Source organism: Accipiter gentilis, chromosome 3, assembly GCF_929443795.1.
Source record: "Accipiter gentilis chromosome 3, bAccGen1.1, whole genome shotgun sequence".
Taxonomy (NCBI): Eukaryota; Metazoa; Chordata; class Aves; order Accipitriformes; family Accipitridae; genus Astur; species Astur gentilis.
This window is the reverse complement of record NC_064882.1, coordinates 1,431,289-1,450,716: the sequence shown is the minus strand read 5'-3', so window position 1 is coordinate 1,450,716 and position 19,428 is coordinate 1,431,289. Positions and strand designations below refer to the sequence as shown.

Genomic DNA, 19,428 nt, shown 5'->3' with positions numbered 1-19,428 from the left:
ACACGTCGTCTTAGGGGGTGATGCAGTCGTCATAATAAATTGATGATTTAAAATAACAAGCAGCCCTGAATTCACTATTAAAGTATGTAAATGGCATGCTGTCTGCTGAAGGACTGTCTCCTTGTAAGATGAGAACAGGGCTTACTACAAGAGGAAGCTGCAAATGGAAAAAGAGCTCCTAACTTATTTTTGGGCTCTCCTAGTGCTAGACCCTCTCAAAGAGTGAGAAAAATGCATGCTCTATAAAGCAATTATCAGTAGGTGATAATATCACTGTGAATCTCATACCACTTTAAACATGAAATAAAACTTAAAATGCAATTTTAAATTGTGAACAGTTTTGTATTAATGGAGAAGAGAGATTCCTTTTTTTGTGTGTCAACTACAATTTCAGGATAAGTGCTAACCTGAGACCTTCAGCTTTGTATTGATTCAGGGCTCTCGGCTTGAAACAGCTGACTCGAGTTTCTTAGGAGTTGGCTGCTGGAGTGGGTACAGGAATGTGACGGCAGCTGCCTGGTGTCTTGGAGAAATCTGTGCTGCTGTGTTTTGGTCTGAGCACAAAAGTACAGTGCTTTAAAACCCAGAGAGGGGACTGATGTGCCTTTGGAAAGTGCAGGTGCTAGTTATATAGTTGACCTGAGGAAGATAGTATCGGGATAGAGAGTCAGTTGTGGCCACAATACCTCTTACTTTTCTCTGGAGCTTAGGTGCTGGTATGCTAGGGAAGTTGGGAATTCAGGATGATATGAGAAGCACTTCTGTTGGCTCAAGATTTCGAATTGCCCTCCAAGTATCTATCTTATTGGGGCTCACCCTTGAATTGCTGTTGAGGTGCTCTCCTTCTTCCCTTGCATTATTGCTTGATGCCTGGATTTCTCTTCCAGTAGAAGCAGCCTCTAGCTTGGGCTCTTTTTAGCCTGAGGAAATTTAAGTCCACATCTGCAGCCACAGTGGTTGCTAACAGGGAGGCTGTAGGGTCATCCAGTCCTTGGAGCATGTACCCACGGTCATGTTGATTGGGCCAAGAGACATCAGTAAGAGCAATCTAGTGAATGGAGTACAACGCTGCAAGAGCAGAAATTTCCTCAAGCCAAGGAGCGCTCCAGCCCCATATGGGTCCCCCATAAAGGGGCTCCTCTCCTGCTATGGCTGGTGCACGACTTTGTGATCGAGGGATGGGGTCTCCAACAGTGCTGTTCCCTCCCAGGGGTGGAGAGGGAGCAGGACTAATTCATGTCTTAAGTATGCAGGCTAATAGTCAGAAGAAGTGTTACTCACCCTGTTTCTCCATTAGGTCACTACTGTATCTTTCAAAAGGTTTCTTCTCGTTCCAGTGATGAGTCAGTCCATGTTTTTGCTCAGTAACACCAGTGCTGATTTGGGGACGGGAAGTTTTTATTCATGGACTGATCTGAAGGTGTTGCTTCCTCTCACTCCCGAGTTCCCTGAGGAAAGGAAGCAAACAGGGCTGCTCTTCCCTGCGGTGCTGCCGAGGGGAGGCATTGCCAGCCCTTCACGGATCGGTGCGCGCCTGCTCCTTCTTGCCCCGTACAGTAACTCTCTACAGGGGCCAGGAAGAGCGATGGGAAATGTCTAGGGGCAAGACCAGCTTAAGGATGCTACCCTCTCATTCCCGCATATCTGCTGCAATGTGCCGTCCTCTCAGCTATACCAATAAGAATTCGGACTAAATTTTTTTAAGTGAGTTTGTCTACTGATTTGGTTCACGGTATGTAACCACAGCTGTCCTGCAGGCTACACCTGAAAGGGCACCGTGCTACTGTGTGTGGGCAGGACAGCACCCAGGGATGAAGCTGGAGGTGAAACATATTTCAGTCCTCTCTGTCGCAGACTCTTTTGTACTTTGCATCTGCCCGTGCCAGTTTTCAACAGCTTGCCGCTTTTGCCTGGACACTCATATCTCCTTGACCCTACCTTTTAAAACTGAAGCATGAGTCTGGAAATTCAGGCTTTTTATTTTCCTTTTCTGGCCCCTAAAATCTACAGGGAAACTAGTACTGTAAAATTCAGCTTCAAACACAAGGAAAAAGCATTTCTGGTTTCTTGGTATTTGGTTTGCCAACCACTGGATGTCAGTGCTGCTCCACTGAAGAAAAGCTCTTCCCCGCTTCCTTCCCTGTGGATGGGAAGGAAACGAGAGTGGAGGCTCCTGTTTTTTGTCGCTCAAATACTTGAGCGACATTTGCATTTCTTGGAAAAATTGCCACAGAGATCAAAATATTTCTTAATTGCACGTATCGAAAACAACGACCATGTTTCAAACCTCCAATTCTCAATGCAAGATGAGATACAAGATCGTGTGTAGGAGTTACTGCAGTCTATTGGAGCTTATGGGCTTGATGAGTCAGTCTGTGGACTGTCCAATAAGTGAAATACAGCTGCTGGAAAAAACTAAAAGTATGATCTTACTAGAGGTATAAATGTAGTGCTTTTATGGCTTGCAAATGGCACATTTAGCAACACCTGATTTTTCAAGTTTAAAAAGTAAAACTTGCTGACAGATGTGAGGAGATTAAGTTGGATATGTAGCAAAAAGCCTGTCTAGACCTCTGGTTTTATGTTTTAAAAAGGTATTAAATACAGATCAAAAAATGCTTAAAAATTGCTCACAGATGTGTTGTTCAGTTCAGGCTTTTGTAATGGGTTTGGCTTTTTTAAATTACGTTAAGTTACTTACTGTCTTTCATTCTTACGCTCTTCACCATTTTGTTCCTAAGTATGACTTACCTACATGACCGGAAGTGAGAGAAGTAAGCAGCCGAAAGATTTGGGGGTTTTTGCAGTGTTTCCCTTGTTTCTGTTGAAGGCAGTCTGAAATGTTGTAGCTGGCTGTCTTTGTTATTGGAGAGCAAAAAGGTTTCCTAGCTAAACTGCTGAAGGTGCAGGTCAGTGGCACAGTGCATCAGATACTGCCTTCTCCTTTGAGGCAAAAGGTGCTATTAATTTCCACGGTATTTTACATGGAGCTCTTGAATGGCATTCTGCTGGCATGCCGATCTTGAATGTGTAACACCCCATTTTCCTCCATCTTAACATAACTGTATCACCAAAATTAATCCAGGTGAATATATGTGTAAAGCAACACAGTTCTGGTATTAATTTGTTATTAAACTCACAATGGAAAATCTTCTACGCAGCCAACTTAACGTACCTAGGTAGCATATCCACTTTATCTCTGCAAATGGCTAAATAAATTATCTCTTGTAGCTTGTCCTACAAATGGAAGTAGTGCAATCTCTAATCAGCTGAAATCTTTTGAGAGGGATCTGTGGAAGGAAGGCAACAGTGGCCCGAACCGTGCATTTTAAACAGTTGGTCTAGCACTTGTATGTTGGTAGCTGATAAATATGATTAGCTGCAGCTACTTCAGGCATGAAAACAACTGAGCTGGAGGATTTTAGTCAGTAAACCATACTGGTAGAGATAGTGCTGTTTCAGAGGTTGCTTGCAGCATGCCTGAGTAAGAGAAGAAATGCCTTATTAGATCGGACTTAGTTACAGACTGTTTTGATTCTGTAATTTTCTTTTCCCACAGGACCAAAATTAATAGTTTGTTTCTACCAATTTCTTTTTTTTTTTTTCTTGGTGGGTGAGAAATACATATTGATGCTGTTCCCTGACAATAAGTGAAATACATCCTTCTTCACCAAAAAACACTCCTCAAATACCTGTAGATCTGTTACATGAGTTGTTTCCACATTTAACTTCATTGAGTTTCAGAAACTCTGGTTATTTCTGACGATTAAGGTAATTTTTCCAACACAGGAATGTTTCTGTGCATTTAAGCTTTTTATTGTATATAGAGAAATATAACTATGGAAGCCTGCATCTGTAAGTTTAAAAGTTTCTATTTGTCAAGAATAATTTCTTGATATGTAATAGTTGTTTGTGAAAGGTCAGATTCTCCCTCATAGAGACTTTACTTGCTAAAAGATGAAAAAAAAGAAGTCTTTTGCCCATTGAAATCAAAAGTGCTATGTCTCTGGGTTTGGTGACAGGAATTGTATTATTATAGTTGGGAAAGGGGCTAGTGATCAGGTAGGGAAACTTCCAGGTACGGAAATAGCTGGACTGGTTGTAGTTAGGGAGACTGGGAACAGTCTCATTTAGGGATGCAGTTGGGGAAATAGACATTACAATTGCAAATGAAATCCATTGTTGATAAATGTGATTAATAAATATTGGAAAGTGTGGACTGAATTACTCATTTTGCCTGTTTCTAAATCATCTGTCATTCTTCAGGAAAAAACACCTGAGTCCAGGTCCACAGTAAAATTGAAATGCAGTGCGTTTTAAATGGATGCATCAGTGCTTTTCATGGCACGCCAAGCTGGAACCCACCACAGATGCTTAAATTGAAAAAAATTTAACAGGAATGAACATAGGCAATAGTTACATTTCCTGTGTCACTCTTTCTGACACTGGTTAGTCTTGCATGTTCGGTTGACGCAATTGTCATCTGTCACGTTGACTACTAGAAAGATGTATGTTATAGCCAGATACATGCTTGATTGAACCCGTTACTTGAATGTCTATTCAATGCATTTGTGGGGTTAGCAACTGTTTATTTTGATCAAAATTTGTCATCTTGTTATTGTGATAGCATTTCTTGTCAAATTTTGTAAAGGCATTACATTTTCAAATGATCTATAAATTCTTGGCCTTTTTCTAAAATTTGGCAGCCCTTTAAGTGTTCATTTTCTCTCTTTATTCCTTGTGAGTTTTCTACATGGTTTTTGTTTGGTTTCTCACATGTCTCTCGTTTTTTTCCCCTCTTTCCTTTCTTTCAAGGAAGGAGCCCATTGAAATTGCGCCAGGTTTGAAACCTGTCCTTGGCAGTCTACTTTTTTAAAATTTTTACTTCTATCTGTTTAAAAAAAAAAAAAGTACAATTGCACAAATTTCGCCAAAGCTGTTACCTTCTTACATGTGGTGAAACATGACTCTGCATTTTGACTAGGGAATGGAGGGTTTAATGGGTTTGGTAAGGTTGTGTATTTTAGCTACGTTTGTTATACCTGAAAGTTTAACCATGAATAATAAATAGTAGAGATCGTATCTTGTCTGCCATGGGATTACATTTTTCCCACGAGTACCTGCTTTTCTGACAGTTCTTGCAAATCGAGATAGTCTTATGCAGAGCAGCTGACATGAGCATTTCACGTGCTGCTGCTGTGCTTCTAGCAAGCTTACTTACTATGTTTAAATCTCTTTTATTGTGAAAGGGCAGAAATTAATGAGTTTTGCCTTGCTACAACAATGTTTGTAACTTTGCTAATTATGCAGATTCTGCATGTGGACTGTATAAAGCCAACAGAAACCCTTTATAGACAGTCCTTCTACTGGGTAAATCTGATTTTTTTAAAGAGTCTTGGAAAAAAACCAGCACCGTCTTAACTGCGATGTTATGCAGTAGGTCAAGCCAAAGGCACGGTCCATCCTAATTGTGATATCTGATGTTTTGAAGGGGACCCCCATTTTGGCAGATGCAGTTTGAGGCTTTTTCTTCCACTGTTCTCTACTGGCAACACAAGCAGCGAGGTGGTGGTGGTGGCGGTAGACCTGTCTCTCGGCGGGGTCCGTGTAATGCCATCCACCTACACAGGAGGAAGCATGTAGCTGTTGAGGCAGGAGTCGTTCACCAGCTGCATCCTACCTCTTTCAGGAGGCGAAAAGGCTTGCTGGCTTGGAAGCAAGCTGCTCGTTGGGTCTCGTACCTCTGTGATGCTTAAGCTATATTACCTTTTATATCCTGTTTCTCTTTTAATCTGAAGAATAGCCATCAGTGAAGATTTCATTTGCACAAAGATGTTCTTAAGCAGTTCTGCAAATCATAGCGTGAAAACTAATAAAATCAAATCTTTTTACAGATGCAAATACTGGCATTATGATGATAACCTGCTCACCTCCAGCGTTGTCATTGTCTTCCATAATGAAGGATGGTCCACACTCATGAGGACGGTCCACAGTGTCATTAAGAGAACTCCAAGGAAATACTTGGCAGAAATCGTGCTGATTGATGATTTTAGCAACAAAGGTATATTTGGCATATTAACAGAATACTTGTAGAAAAGGAAGCTTTATTTTTTCTTTAAATAGTTTTCTTCTGGTTTATTACATGCCATGGAGAATTGAGTTGACTCTGCAAGAAAAGTAAGTTGCTTCTTCACAGTCCTTTCAGTTTTCAGTGAAGGGAAAGCTCTTTTCCGATGAACTGCTTTCATAAAAGTGGCAGTCCTTTATGTGTGTTCAGCTGTTTGAAATACAGGATTTGTGGTGGACTCTCTACCACAGTTGTGGAGTAGTATATAGTAGAAAGCTGGGATAGCTAGTACCTCTGTTAGCTCTTATGAGAACAAGTAGTTTTAAGAGTATTGAAGGAGTTTAAGTTAAGCCTATTTAGGAATCTTTTCTTGCTTCGTTCCATATAGGAATCCAGATTCCGGTTTTTAGAGGGGCTGGGTTTTGTTTTTTTTTTTTTTTACTATCCTAAAAATGTATCTAAGGCTATTGAATTATTCTGATCCATTTTCAATATCTTTCTAATTTCCAACATCCTTTTTTAATTAAACATCACGTTAAGGTGTTTATTGTTTCTTGTTGAGGGGAGGGGCTTTTAAGAATTTAAGTGTGTTTTAATTTCTGCCTTTCTTTGAGTCTTGCATAGCAACATTTTCAGAAGTCCAGAGGTTTTCCTTTTCCTTTGTAATATACATTCTGGTCTTGGTTTATAGTCAGAATGTATGTACTTAGGTGTGATTCTTATATACATAAACATACACTGACTTCTTTGCTTTAATGGCGATATCTTCAGTGTCAATGCAAATTAAGGCTGAATAAAGAGAAGAACTGGAAGTGGTATGCTAGAGATACAAAATGATTGATATAGAGGAAATCTGTCTGGTTTTAAGCTTTAAACAAATTTCAAAATAGTGCACCAAAGCTGCACAGTCTGCAAGATTTCATTGCAGCATAGTTCTTGAATAGAAGTTGACAGAGAAAAAGAGTAGACGCGCAAATAAAAACATAACTTGGGGTGTGCGGGATGACAGTTTCTTCTAGGCAATGGTGATGATGGCTTTTAAGAGCACAGGCGAGTTTGAACTGGTCAGCAGCATAAGATACGTTCCCTTTACCCTCCTCTTTGTTTTTATAATAGCTGAATTGGGTAGTGGCATGGAAAGCAGATGACTCTGTTCTGAAACTCCGTTTTATCAAGTGATCTGGGCTTCTCCCAGTTCCAGCCTCACAGGAGGTTGTTTGCTGTGGGTATACCCACTATAAATTTTAAAACTGAACTCATCACATAGTTGGGGTTGCCTTTTTTGAGTATAAATCATCATTAAAAGTAGTTATTGTATGTTTATTTTTACATCATACCTTTAGGTAGGTAGGTAGGTATCATTTTCTGTTTGTTTTTACAGGAGAAGAAAAGTTACCTGTATTGTAAACTCGACTACATCTGGCTTAGTCTAATAAAGATACTGATTGCTACATTATAGTCTCCTGTATCCTTTTACAGCTTTTGAGAATTTGGCTTAGATACACACACACACTATAAAACAAAAATATCTTCTCTCCTAAGGGATATAATTTTAATAATGCAGTCAGCAGACATGTGCTGTGTTTCTCCTTTTCGTCTGGGATCACAGCTTTCTTTCAGAGCTATTCAAGGACCGAGTCAGCTGTATAAAATAACTACGACACTGATGGTCTCTAGAAAAATTACCAGATTTTTTACTGATGATTGGACTCAGTACTCGGGTTTCACATGAGTTGTAGGTGACTCTGTGCTGTGTATATGTAATTCATGGAACGAGTTTGTCTGGCATAACAACTCGTACTACAGTTTTCCAATATATATCGATTGTTAAATAAAGGCAGTATTTTTCAAGAAATTTGTTTTGAAATACAGAACTTTACTTATGCTTTCTGCTCATATATGAATGGTTAGCAGATACAGCTAGCCTGGACCTAACATCCAGCAGACCCTTGTCTCTATATTTCCCACACTTCATTTTCCCAGGTAACTTTCTTGAATCAGAAAATTCAGTAAAGCAAGCTCGAGATGCAATTTTCTCATGTATGAGTGACTGGAAAACAAGCACAGACTGGAATGGCTCTGAACACCTTGCTGCAACTGTACTGTTTCACTATAATAATTCTTCAAACTGCTTTAGGCTATTACTTGGTAAACATAATTAACTTAATTTCAATAATTCAAATTGCATTCTAGGTGAAAAATGGCCAGGAGAGTAGAATCTTGCTCCACTTCTTTCTCCCCAGAGAGAAGCATGAACTAGTACAGGCTGCGAAGAGTGCCAAGCTGCCTGAAGAGATCTCCAGTTGTTAGGAGAGCTGCAAAACACAAACAATCTTAATCACAGCAGAGCTGCCGGTGGCTTTTTGCTTTTTCAGCCAGAAGAAAAGAAGTGCTGGCAGCACAGATACAGGATTTTCTCCTTCCCCGCCTGCTTTCAGACTGCACACTTCATACCTGCCTTTCCGCCCAGGAAAAAGCGTCTTACGCTTTTTGAGACCAATGTTGAGGGACGCAGATGCTGGACTGGGTAGACATTTGCTCACACTCAGTGTGGCTGTCCTTATTTCTTAGCTGCCGCCTTCTCCAGCGATACGAAATTAAAATGGAGTGTAGCGGTTGCAAACACTTCTAAAGGCTAGCTCATAAAGAGCCCAGCCTGTCCTCCTTTACGAGAAATCCTCTTTCATCAGAAGGGAGTTACAGCTGCATAGAAGCTTATATATGTTATGCCTTACAGGGAGGAACAGTTGCAATGCTTGGAAAATGTTCTTTTCATTGTAGTTCTTTATACGAAGTCAGTTGGGAGCAGTCTTTTTGCTGAATGACACTCTCTTCCTTCCTTAATCTCTTCTGCAAACAGCAGGGCTTAACTGTGGAGGACTGCATGGGGAGATGTGCTGAGTTCTGCTCGGGCATTTTTTCCTTTGTCAAAGCACAGAGGGAACAGTAACAAGAAGATGACACCAAGCTAATTGAATGATGCTAGTTCTGGTATTTTCAATGGACACCTCTGTATTAATGCATGTTAAGAGTCCAAGAGTGTTGCAGCAGCTTCTGTCACAGTGTCAGTGTGGCCACACTGCTGCACATGCACACCCCCCCCCCCCCCCCCGCCAAGTCGTTCTTGTGCTTCTTGATAGAAAAAGTTTATTTTGCTGTGAGTGCTATCTGTGTGGGGGATACAGCTGTTCTGGAAGGGCAATGAGAATTCATAACACCAGATTTTCTGAAGCTCCCTACAATTACAATATACAAAGTTGTGTATATAGGTCTTCAACAACTATTTGTATTTAGGTACCAGCTTTATTTCTTTTTGAAGTGTAAAGGTCAGCTGGTGCAGCTCGCTTTTGTAGCCCATGCACCTGTAAAGAGTGACTGCAAGGTAAATACCTCTGTTCCTAGTAGTGTTTAAAGGCTTTGTCTACCTTTTGCGTTTCCTTATTTTTCCTTTATCGCCATTTGTATTTCCCACTAATGCAGCATCCTGTAAGATAACCCAAGGGGAAGTAATGAACGTAGAAAGGTAACAGTATTTTTATTAACTTCTTTAACAGTGCTTGCAGTGAGGAAACTGAAGCATTAATCAGTGCTTGTGTTAGAGCTAAGAGCAAGCACCCCACATTAGTAGTATTACAGTACAGGGGACTCGGGGGCAGCTGCTTTAGGGAGGACTTCTGATACCATTTTTCTAGTTCTCAAACTGACATCCATGAGTCGAGGGGGAAAAAAAGTGCTTTCCTCCTCCTCTCCCCCCTTGTAATCTGCAACGCCTAAGATCTTTTGGAGAAAGGACGTGTTTTTAAAAAACATTGATCCATGCTTTAATCATGCACTGAGACATGAGAGAAGAACCCAAACAAGGGAAGACCAGATTAGATGGTTATAATATTTTGAAAGGTAAAATACACATTTTTAAACAAAAACCAAAATGCTGTAAGTCTGTTAACAGATGTCATAAATACACATTCTAAGTGAACAAAATTTAATGTTGGCCAAACAGTATTTCTAACTGTAAAAGTACCAGGATTTTATACACTACTGTCATGCAGGCTTTGTAGTATGGGAAGGAGGGAAAAATCCGTTTTCCTGTGGGAAATAGCACTTGCTGCTAACCCTGGCATGGTTTCAGATAATGGACTGCAAAGTCCTGAGACTTGTACTGTAGAAAAGCTTTACACAATCAATATGACAGGTTTTTACAGCTCCCTGTAAGCCTTACATAGTTGAACATTTGATAACTAAAACATTTGGCTTCGTAGGCAGGAGAGCTGGAAATAACTTCAGGTTTTAAATCTTTAAAACATTCCTGACAGTCCTTCTGTAACGTGTACTTGGAATTTGCAGAATAAATAATGGTGTGGTATAAAGATTCTCTTAGTACCACTTCAGTATGACCTCATAACTCTTGTTGATTGTATCCTATAAAAATTTATATCACAGCTATCATATCATATATTTTATATATATATAATTACATGGCATATTATTCTATATAGCATGTGATACAATTGTTTTCTCTAGTTTGATATTTATGTATCCTTGAAGTTTTCCTAATGCAGAAGGATTTACAAAAGAAATTGTAAATATGTGTGGGAAAGGAGAAGAGGACACGTAAAACTTTTAGTTGAGAAACCTTATTCTTTTATGAAGTTGAAGAGGAGGGATAACAAGAGTATTAAAAGATAGCGGTTTCAGAAGGTTGTTCTTTGGTATAATAGCTGAATTTTCAAGTTTGGAAACTTCGCTTCCAAAAAACACCATTTCCATTTCAATTATTTATTTGTAGCTTTTGTTAAAACTATAATTCTTTAAATACTTTTGGCAAGAATATAAAACATACTGAAACGTAAGTAGCAGCAAGGTCCAGACTTCAATCATTTTCACTCAGGGTGCAGAAAATGTTGCTGCTGAAGCAACCTGATGGCTTGTTGCTGCTGGAAGGGACATCCTTCTCCTTCCACCTCTGCACATCCCCTCTCCTGTTAGATCAGCACAGACATGGCATCTGGCAGCCTGTCGGAGCTGGTGCAAACCAGTGCATGGATGCCTCGGCTGTAGCTTAGGTGGCTTATTCTGGTTCCCAACTGAGAGAATCTGAAGCTGCAGGCAATTCTTCTGAGCCTTTCAGTACAAAAATAGATTTTAAATGAACACTGGTAGTTAAATCAGCATAGCCTCAAATGGCCAGTGCCTGGCTGCCGGCCCTTCTGCCTTTGTGAGTTTTCTCAACAGAATCATCTGTGCAAAAATATTATGCAATACTAGGATCCTTTTTTTCGAATTGTGTGGTAGGAATGTGGTTTCCAGATCAGTTTGGCAAAGACCAATGTGCAAATACAAATCTGTAACCATTTTAAGTGTAGCCCATCTTGATTCTTAGGCGGTTACTCATCCCTTTACTGACCAAGTCCCTTTGGCTAAAGGTTTCCTGGCTCATCAGTATGATGAGCTACAGCTCGTTTGCTGCAATTTTGGCCCTCCAGTTGTTAGTAATTTCATTAGAAGATTACCGTAAGACCACCCAAACCCAAGGGGGAACAGGTCTAGATGAGGGAGGGTAATAATTTGAATATGGTGGGGTTCTGTCTCAGGTTTCCAGGTGTCCTGGTTTCAGCTGGGATAGAGTTAACTGTCTTCCTAGTAGCTGGTACGGTGCTATGTTTTGAGTTCAGTATGCGAAGACTGTTGGTAACGCTGATGTTTTCAGTTGTTGCTCAGTAGTGTTTAGACTAAAGTCAAGGATTTTTCAGCTTCTGATGCCCAGCCAGTGAGAAAGCTGGAGGGGCACAAGAAGTTGGCACAGGACACAACCAGGGCACCTGCCCCAAACTGACCAACGGGGTATTCCATACCATGGGACGTCCCATCTAGTATAGGAACTGGATGTCACATCTGGTATAGAAACTCGGGGGAGTGGGAGCAGGGGGAATCGCCGCTGGGAGACTAACTGGGTGTCGATGGGTGGGTGGTGAGCAATTGCTCTGCGCATCATTTGTACATTCCAATCCTTTTATTATTGCTGTTGTCATTTTATTAGTGTTATCATTATTAGTTTCTTCTTTTCTGTTCTATTAAACCGTTCTTATCTCAACCCATGAGTTTTACTTCTTTTCCCAATTTTCTCCTCCATCCCACCGGGGGGGGGGGGGGATGGGAGTGAGTGAGCGGCTGAGTGGTGCTTAGTTGCTGGCTGGGGTTAAACCATGACACCAGGTCTAATAGACTGACAGAAAATTTTGTGAGGCAGAAAGCGAGTGAAGAAAAATGTTTAACTGACAAGTGGTGCCTTCAACTGCACATGTGACTTTATCTGCTGAGGAAAGACCATGTGCTGAAGTGTAGAAGTTTCTCTGCCTGGTTAAAATACAGGCAAAGACCTGAAGGCCACTATGTGATATATGGAAGTGACTGGGAATTGTCCACCCACCTGCCCTGTGGTGTGGCCAACCGCTTCAGCTGCTTTTTCTTCAGATATGCCAGAGCCAAACCTGTGCCATGAAGTCAGAGAGCTCCAAGTCTTGATCTCTTCATGTTTAGTGTTTGTGAGCTGTAGTATGAGCAGTCGAATTAAAGATTCTTCTAAATGTCTGTAGATATTTTTAAAGTAGAGTTGGATTTGGGTTGTATTAAGAGTACAAAACTGTTTATTATTAAACCTTACCAAAATTATTTTTTTTCTTTGTTATTTGATAGCACACTTAAAAGAAAGGCTGGATGAGTATATTAAGCAGTGGAACAGCCTTGTAAAGGTATTTCGAAATGAGAGGAGAGAAGGTTTAATCCAAGCTAGGAGCATTGGCGCCCAGAAGGCTAAACTTGGACAGGTAGGAGCCGGTTCACACACAAGTCTGTCTTATTTTTCTTTTTTAGGAGGAGAGGTGGTGGTGGTGGTGGTTCTATGTTCAAATAGGTGTGTAGAAACATAGTATTGTATTATCAATATTGTTTTAAAAAGAGATTAATTCTACTCATTTAAACTTCTTTTTTTTTAATAATATGAAAGCATTTCAGTGTAAACAAGCTTAATTAAATCATCATGATCTCATATACAGAAATGTAAATGTCTTTACTCTTTTTCTTTTGAAGGTTTTGGTTTACCTTGATGCCCATTGTGAGGTGGGAATTAATTGGTATGCGCCACTTATAGCTCCTATATCTAAGGACAGGTAATGTTCTCCCATTATTTCCAGTGTCTGGCCTCTTAGGAAGAAAAAGTCACAGTAACAATCTTTACTTTTCAAACTACAGTCAATATGTTTTATATCTATATCAATATATATCTATATCAAACTACATCAATATTTGCTGTATGATTATTTTATTATCTCCCAGCATAAAAGCTATGTAAGGAGGAAGGAAAGTAGTCAGGCAAATAAATCTCTGGATAATTTATTTTAATAGGCATACTGAATATTTTGCTTAGTGTAGATTAAATATAAGACAGCTCTTGTCTTTTGCAGTGATCTGAGGGACTGTTATAAAAATGTTCTGGCTGAATAAGGAACCTGATTAAACAAAATAACTAAACAAAAATGTGATTTTTGTTAGAGGAAAAGTAGCAGTAAGTGTTTTGATTTAATTTTTGATTAATCACAGCATTTAAAGTCGCCGTGATCGCAAGAGTTTTATAACCTTCTCGTCTTCGGTCTTGCAATATGGTCTTATTTGTTTCCTCTGAAGCATTTTGGAGCATTGTCTCTAGCGAACCAAGGCCAGCACTTGAGCCTGTCTCTGCCTCAAGCCCAGGCGCTTGCTCGGAGTCAGTGGTGGAAATGCCTGCGCTGTGTGCCTGGGTGACAGAGGAGGGACGTCCCCAGGGGCTTCATTTCTTCCAACTGTTGAAATGCTGCTGTTGCTGTGCGCTACCACACTCTTAGCTTGTGCGGTCAGGGGGTATGTGTGTTTAGGAAACCATGCGCTCGTGTAAACTCTTTAATCCCACAAAATAACTGCTCAATCCTAAAAACTATTTGTTAACCTGTCGTACTACCAGAACTTTCTTGAAGAGGTGGATTTCGTGTGTTTTAAAGGCTGTAACTCAGCTTCAAGACTGTATTTGGACTCGGATACTAGAGAGAAGATGGAAATGCTTGTGTGCTTCCATCGAGTGTGTGTTACTCTTTTACATGAGAAAGGCTGGTGAGAGCGGGCAGCTTTACAGGCATCCTCCAGCACTCCCACACGAGCAGAGGTTACGTGAGGACCAGCGAAGCTGAGGTGCGCGGTGCCAGGAGGGCATCGCTCGGCAGCCTTCTTCCGAGCCCTGGTAGCCTGGGTGCAGCGTGCTGCCGCTTCTGCCTCAGAGGAGAGCACGGCGTTAGCATTTCTTTTCACCGCACTTATTTTCCCATCTCAAAGGATTTGACTTAAAAAGATGGAAATGCTCAAAGTTTGGTTGACTGGGAAACTCATTTGGAAAATTTGGGGAGAATAACAAGATAATGTCTTTTTCTTGGTGAATATTGTATGTGATAGATCACAGTGGGGAGTATATTGCAAATCAAACAGGAAAAATTCTATTGAAGGCTGCTGCTAGGAGAGCACCAGTAACTTTTTTTTTTTTTATCCCGAGAGGTTGGATTTGCAGGGCAGTCGAATAGGACAGAACAGTGAAAATCCATGTTTACACTAGTAAAAGCTAAGAGCTTATCATACTTGTTGACAGCTAAGATCTGATATGAATAGAAATTACAAGAAATAATAATAGTGTGAGAACCCTAGTCTTCTAAGGGCTCCTCTGTTGCCTCCAGCAGTGCTTTATTAGAAGACCCATGTCAAGAAATACACATAAAGGAAAAAGTACTGATAAACGAATTGATATATTAGCATTTCAGACCTAACTTTTCTGCTTTCAGAACCTCTTAAAACACAAAGAAAGGACTATCTCTTTTTTATTCTAATGAGGCTTCATTTTTTAATAATATGTTTACAAGTGACTTTTCATATAAACTGCTCTATAAGCTTAATAATTAATGGTGTAAACTTCAGATTAGACAGATTACTCTTCTGAAATTGTATTTTGCTCTTTCTTTCCCTTCTATAAATGTTTCAGAACTACATGTACTGTACCTCTAATAGATTACATAGATGGGAATGATTATTCCATTGAGCCACAACAAGGTGGGGATGAAGATGGTTTTGCCAGAGGGGCCTGGGACTGGAGTTTGCTATGGAAACGAATTCCGTTAAGCCACAAGGAAAAGTCCAAACGAAAACATAAAACTGAGCCTTATCGGTAAAGCGAGCTGTTTACATACTGTGAACCTTAATGAATAATTGTCTAAACCCTTTCGTTTTTCCCTCCCCCCCCTCTTTTCCCACGAACTACGGTCGGTGCACGTGTGCCACGCGGGTCCTTGCACATAACTGCATCTTCCTTGCCACCATCCGCCACCCTGCAGAACCACATGCACTGTGCCGCTTATAGATGTCATAGATGGCAACACTTATAAGATTGTGCCGCAAGGGGGTGGTGACGAAGATGGGTTTGCTAGAGGAGCGTGGGATTGGAGTATGCTATGGAAGAGGGTTCCCTTGACCAAGCGAGAGAAGGAAAGCAGAAAGACAAAAACTGAACCGTATCGGTAATCACTAAATCACTTACCCGTTTCTTCTTTTTCTGAAGTCAATATTGATCCACTAAAACTTGCATGTACTTCTAGCCTGAAAATCTTTGTATTTCTAACCAACAGCAGCTGCTTTGTTTAATCAGACCTGTTTGCCACAGCTGACTTATTTGCTCAAAATACCTTTGCTACCTTGTGTTGCCTCTCCATTCCTGCTCTTGTGTGGTTAATAGGGTGCACATTAGAATGACAGGGTTTTGTCTGGCAGAATAAAATATTGTATGACTGTGTTTCCAGGGAAAACTTTATTTAGCGGTGATACTTTTTTAAAAGTAGTGTTGGAAACAACAGTGCTTATTTAACCATTTGATTTGAAATAACGAGCATGCTGTGAGTCTTTGTAATAGCCGGTAATGCATAAAATCTGTAGCCTGCTTTCATGGCTTGATGCATGCATACAGCTCATGGATTATGCAAGTGCATCAAAAAAATCCCTTTTGTCATATTTCTCCCACTTGCTTCATAATAGATCACATCTGACAAAGAAGCATACTGTCTAAGAATCTTGGCTAGATATTTTCTAAGGTGTCAGTATGTTTGGGGATTTTAATTTAATACACACAACATTAAAAGAAAATAAATTTAAAAACACCGCCTTATTTTCTGGGAAAACTCCAATAGCTTTCACAGAAGTCCCACCTTTTTCTTATGCTTTGGAAGGGGGTATGTTTTCTTCCTAGCAAACAGAAACTGGCTAGAAACCCTAGCTTAGAAACTAGGGTTTCTGGATGGCTTTTCAAGACTGGGAGACTGTGGTTCTGCTGTTTTTTATTACTTTCCCCTTCACACTTAACTAATCGTGTTACTACATTTGAAAGCAATCCTCACATCTTCAGAATCTAATGTCTTCTATTGCTTGTATATATGATTTAAACATGGTAAGAACTGATGTTGGTAATTCCCTATCCTCACCCGTGATTGTTCTCTGCTAAAATGGCAACACATGCAAGGAAGTTATGAAGCTTTGATCTGTTTTGTATACAGTATAAATAATACCATTTTCTGACAAGGCTGTCCACATTGGAACTTTAATATTTGCTTAGAGGGGGATAAACTATTTCAAACATCGCTGTTGTGTTCTGTGTTTACCATCCAAACAGGTCTTAAAATCCTTTAAACTGTTCCCAGAAACACAGAACACATGTTCTCAGAATGGTTTAAAAGATGACTTTATTTTTAATAATACTTCCAGAGTTACAATGCTTCTTTTAAAAAGAGACGTTCCCTGCATCTGTTTATGTCCAGGCTGTGTGCATTTTGTTGCAGCAATACCAGGGCAAGTAGGACCACGTAAGAGTCTTGCTGAAACCATAGCCAGGATTGCTTAGTTTAAAAAGAAAACAAACAAACAAAAAAACCCTCAACAGCTTAAAGTGCAGAAACAAACCTTTTGTAGTGCGAGAATTACCCCAGGACTGAATCCTTCTTTCAGTAATATTATGCTTACCTCTTCATATCCTATAAAATAAACTACTGACCTTATGCGGATTTTACTGTGTTCTTTAACACACTTGACAGCACGTTGGAGGCCAAGACTGAAACTTCAGCATCTGAGGCCTCTACACTTGCCAAGTCTTTATGGCGCTGAGGAAAACCAAAAATGCAGGAAAGCCACAGGGCTGTGCTATGCAAAATGCTTCTCCCTGCTGTGCTCGCTGGCTTCCTACCCTTTGAAGCCCTGTGATGCAAAAGCAGCGTTGGAGGAAAATACAGTAGGCAGACAAGTAGAAGGGGACATTTAGGAGTAACTCAGCATCTGATCAGGTGATTTGGAGAGGAAATAAACTGATAACCATTGCACTTAACTCAGCTGATAGACCCAGCAGCTCTGTTTTTGTTGTTGCCCTGCCCCTGCTATGCGGAGGGGGTACATGTTAACCCTACAGGTTACTTTTTCTTAAGCAGTTCTCCTCCAGACATTCGTGTGCAGAAAGGAAATAAATAATCATTGCTGTTAAAAGGAGCACCACTAAGTTAAAAATCTAATGGAATGAAGAGACTGAATAGTGGTAGAAATGACCCATCTCTCAATAGTTTGGTCATGAAGGAATATTTCACTTGTGTTTTACTTGACTCACCAGAGTGATCTAGACTCTTGGATCCTCCTCCTTTCAGTGCTGCAGATCATCTGAAGTCAGAAAGAATCAACTTTTTCCTTACCAGCTTTTTTTTTTTTTCCAATTGCCAACATAATAGGGACTCCAGCTTGTATCCATTAAGATTTTTATATATTTATTGATCCTCAGATGAAAAATGCTTGGTATGTGCACTGGAAATGGCTTAACATGCCCTACTCTCTACTTCAGTGTGAGCAAGCTACCAAAGAATTTTGGTTAGAGCCATTCTGCAAAAATGCTCTAATCCAAACCGCCACATCTTTTTGACACCTTAAAACTTGCTAACTGCACCTTGGCATACATGGAGAGATTTACAAAGCCATTTTTAAAAAAAAAGGAAAACCTAAACCAAAATGGAAACCTTGTACAACTTGATCCAGGCCCTCTTAAAATTTTCACTGATGATAATGAAAAGTGTCTCATATGGCAGTGGTAGAAAAAGAGCCAGAGGGAGAAGATAGAATGGTATTGTTTAGCTGGAAAAACTCTGTTGCTTGTTTAATAGACAATGCCTTTCAATGTGGCAGCTCCTCAGAACGTAAACCTAAGTCTGCTACGCAGTCTTATGTGTTATCTGAAAAACTCCAACAACTTTCAAAAGAGAAACGTCTTGTCAGACTGATTCTTACCTTTGTTTATTTTAATAGAAGCATGCTGGCTGGCTGAATGGATAATTCCAACCAAAAATTTTGTGTAATTAAATTAAAAAACAAAACCAAAAACAACCCCCCCAAAAACCAAACCCACAACATAGTAAAAACTGGGACTTCACTAGAAATTACACAGTTGTCGCTTCAGAAAATTGCTGGAAGCTGATGACAAAGCTTTATGATTTTTCAGTGTTTTGCCATTTATCTGATCTTTATTATATGCTAACAGTGAATTGCTTCCTTAATTAATGCTTTCTCCGAGTATTATCATATCCTTTTGGCAGAAGGAGTTACACTGTCTTACTCTTTCAGGTCCCCTGCAATGGCTGGTGGATTGTTTGCCATTGAACGCGATTTCTTCTTTGAACTGGGTCTCTATGATCCAGGGCTTCAAATTTGGGGTGGTGAAAATTTTGAAATTTCTTACAAGGTAACACCAAAAGTTGAAAACTAATTCAGTCTAGTAGATGTTTTTTCTGTAAATACTTCTGTTTGGCATTCAGACAGACCTACCTCTGATTTGCGCCACCTCTTGCCTCATGAAGCCCAGAAGGTTTAGTTGTGAGGAGATACTATGGCAGAGATGTGTGTCCTCAGTGTTTCCTTGTGGGCTTTGGGGCAGAAGTCTTCAGAGAGGTGGCCCAGTGCTGAGACCCAAATGCTGAGTAATCTAGATTTTGTTAATGGTTTGGGATCACACACACCCCTAAAATACTTAATCTGAAAACAGACTGACAAATTTGATGGGACGGGGGGACACTGAGTGCTCTTATGGTGAGTATAGAAAAATTTGTTTCTGATGAAAGTGATTATAGAGAACAAGTAGCATTCAGTTTATGCATAGATGCCTGTAAAGTATATAATGATGCAACAAAAAGTAATCTGTGCTGGTTTCCTCCTTCCTACATTTTTAGGGGTGGATAATGATCTCGTATACTTTTCAAAATTTCAAGAACTTCTTTATGAGA

At 40.0% G+C, this 19,428-nt stretch overlaps 1 protein-coding gene across 2 annotated transcripts in view; it reads left to right on the top strand.

The window, feature by feature from the left end:
* The window catches only part of GALNT7 (polypeptide N-acetylgalactosaminyltransferase 7), a 78,155-nt gene that overhangs the window by 46,200 nt on the left and 12,527 nt on the right, over positions 1–19,428 (top strand). Inside the window, exons 3-7 of one of the 2 annotated variants that reach the window (XM_049793051.1) lie at positions 5,895–6,061; positions 12,761–12,891; positions 13,154–13,233; positions 15,469–15,651; positions 18,773–18,890. In XM_049793051.1, the coding sequence (XP_049649008.1) occupies positions 5,895–6,061; positions 12,761–12,891; positions 13,154–13,233; positions 15,469–15,651; positions 18,773–18,890 (679 nt within the window). Of the gene's footprint in view, positions 1–5,894; positions 6,062–12,760; positions 12,892–13,153; positions 13,234–15,119; positions 15,303–15,468; positions 15,652–18,772; positions 18,891–19,428 lie in introns of both variants that reach the window. The other variant, XM_049793043.1, reaches the window with a different exon arrangement.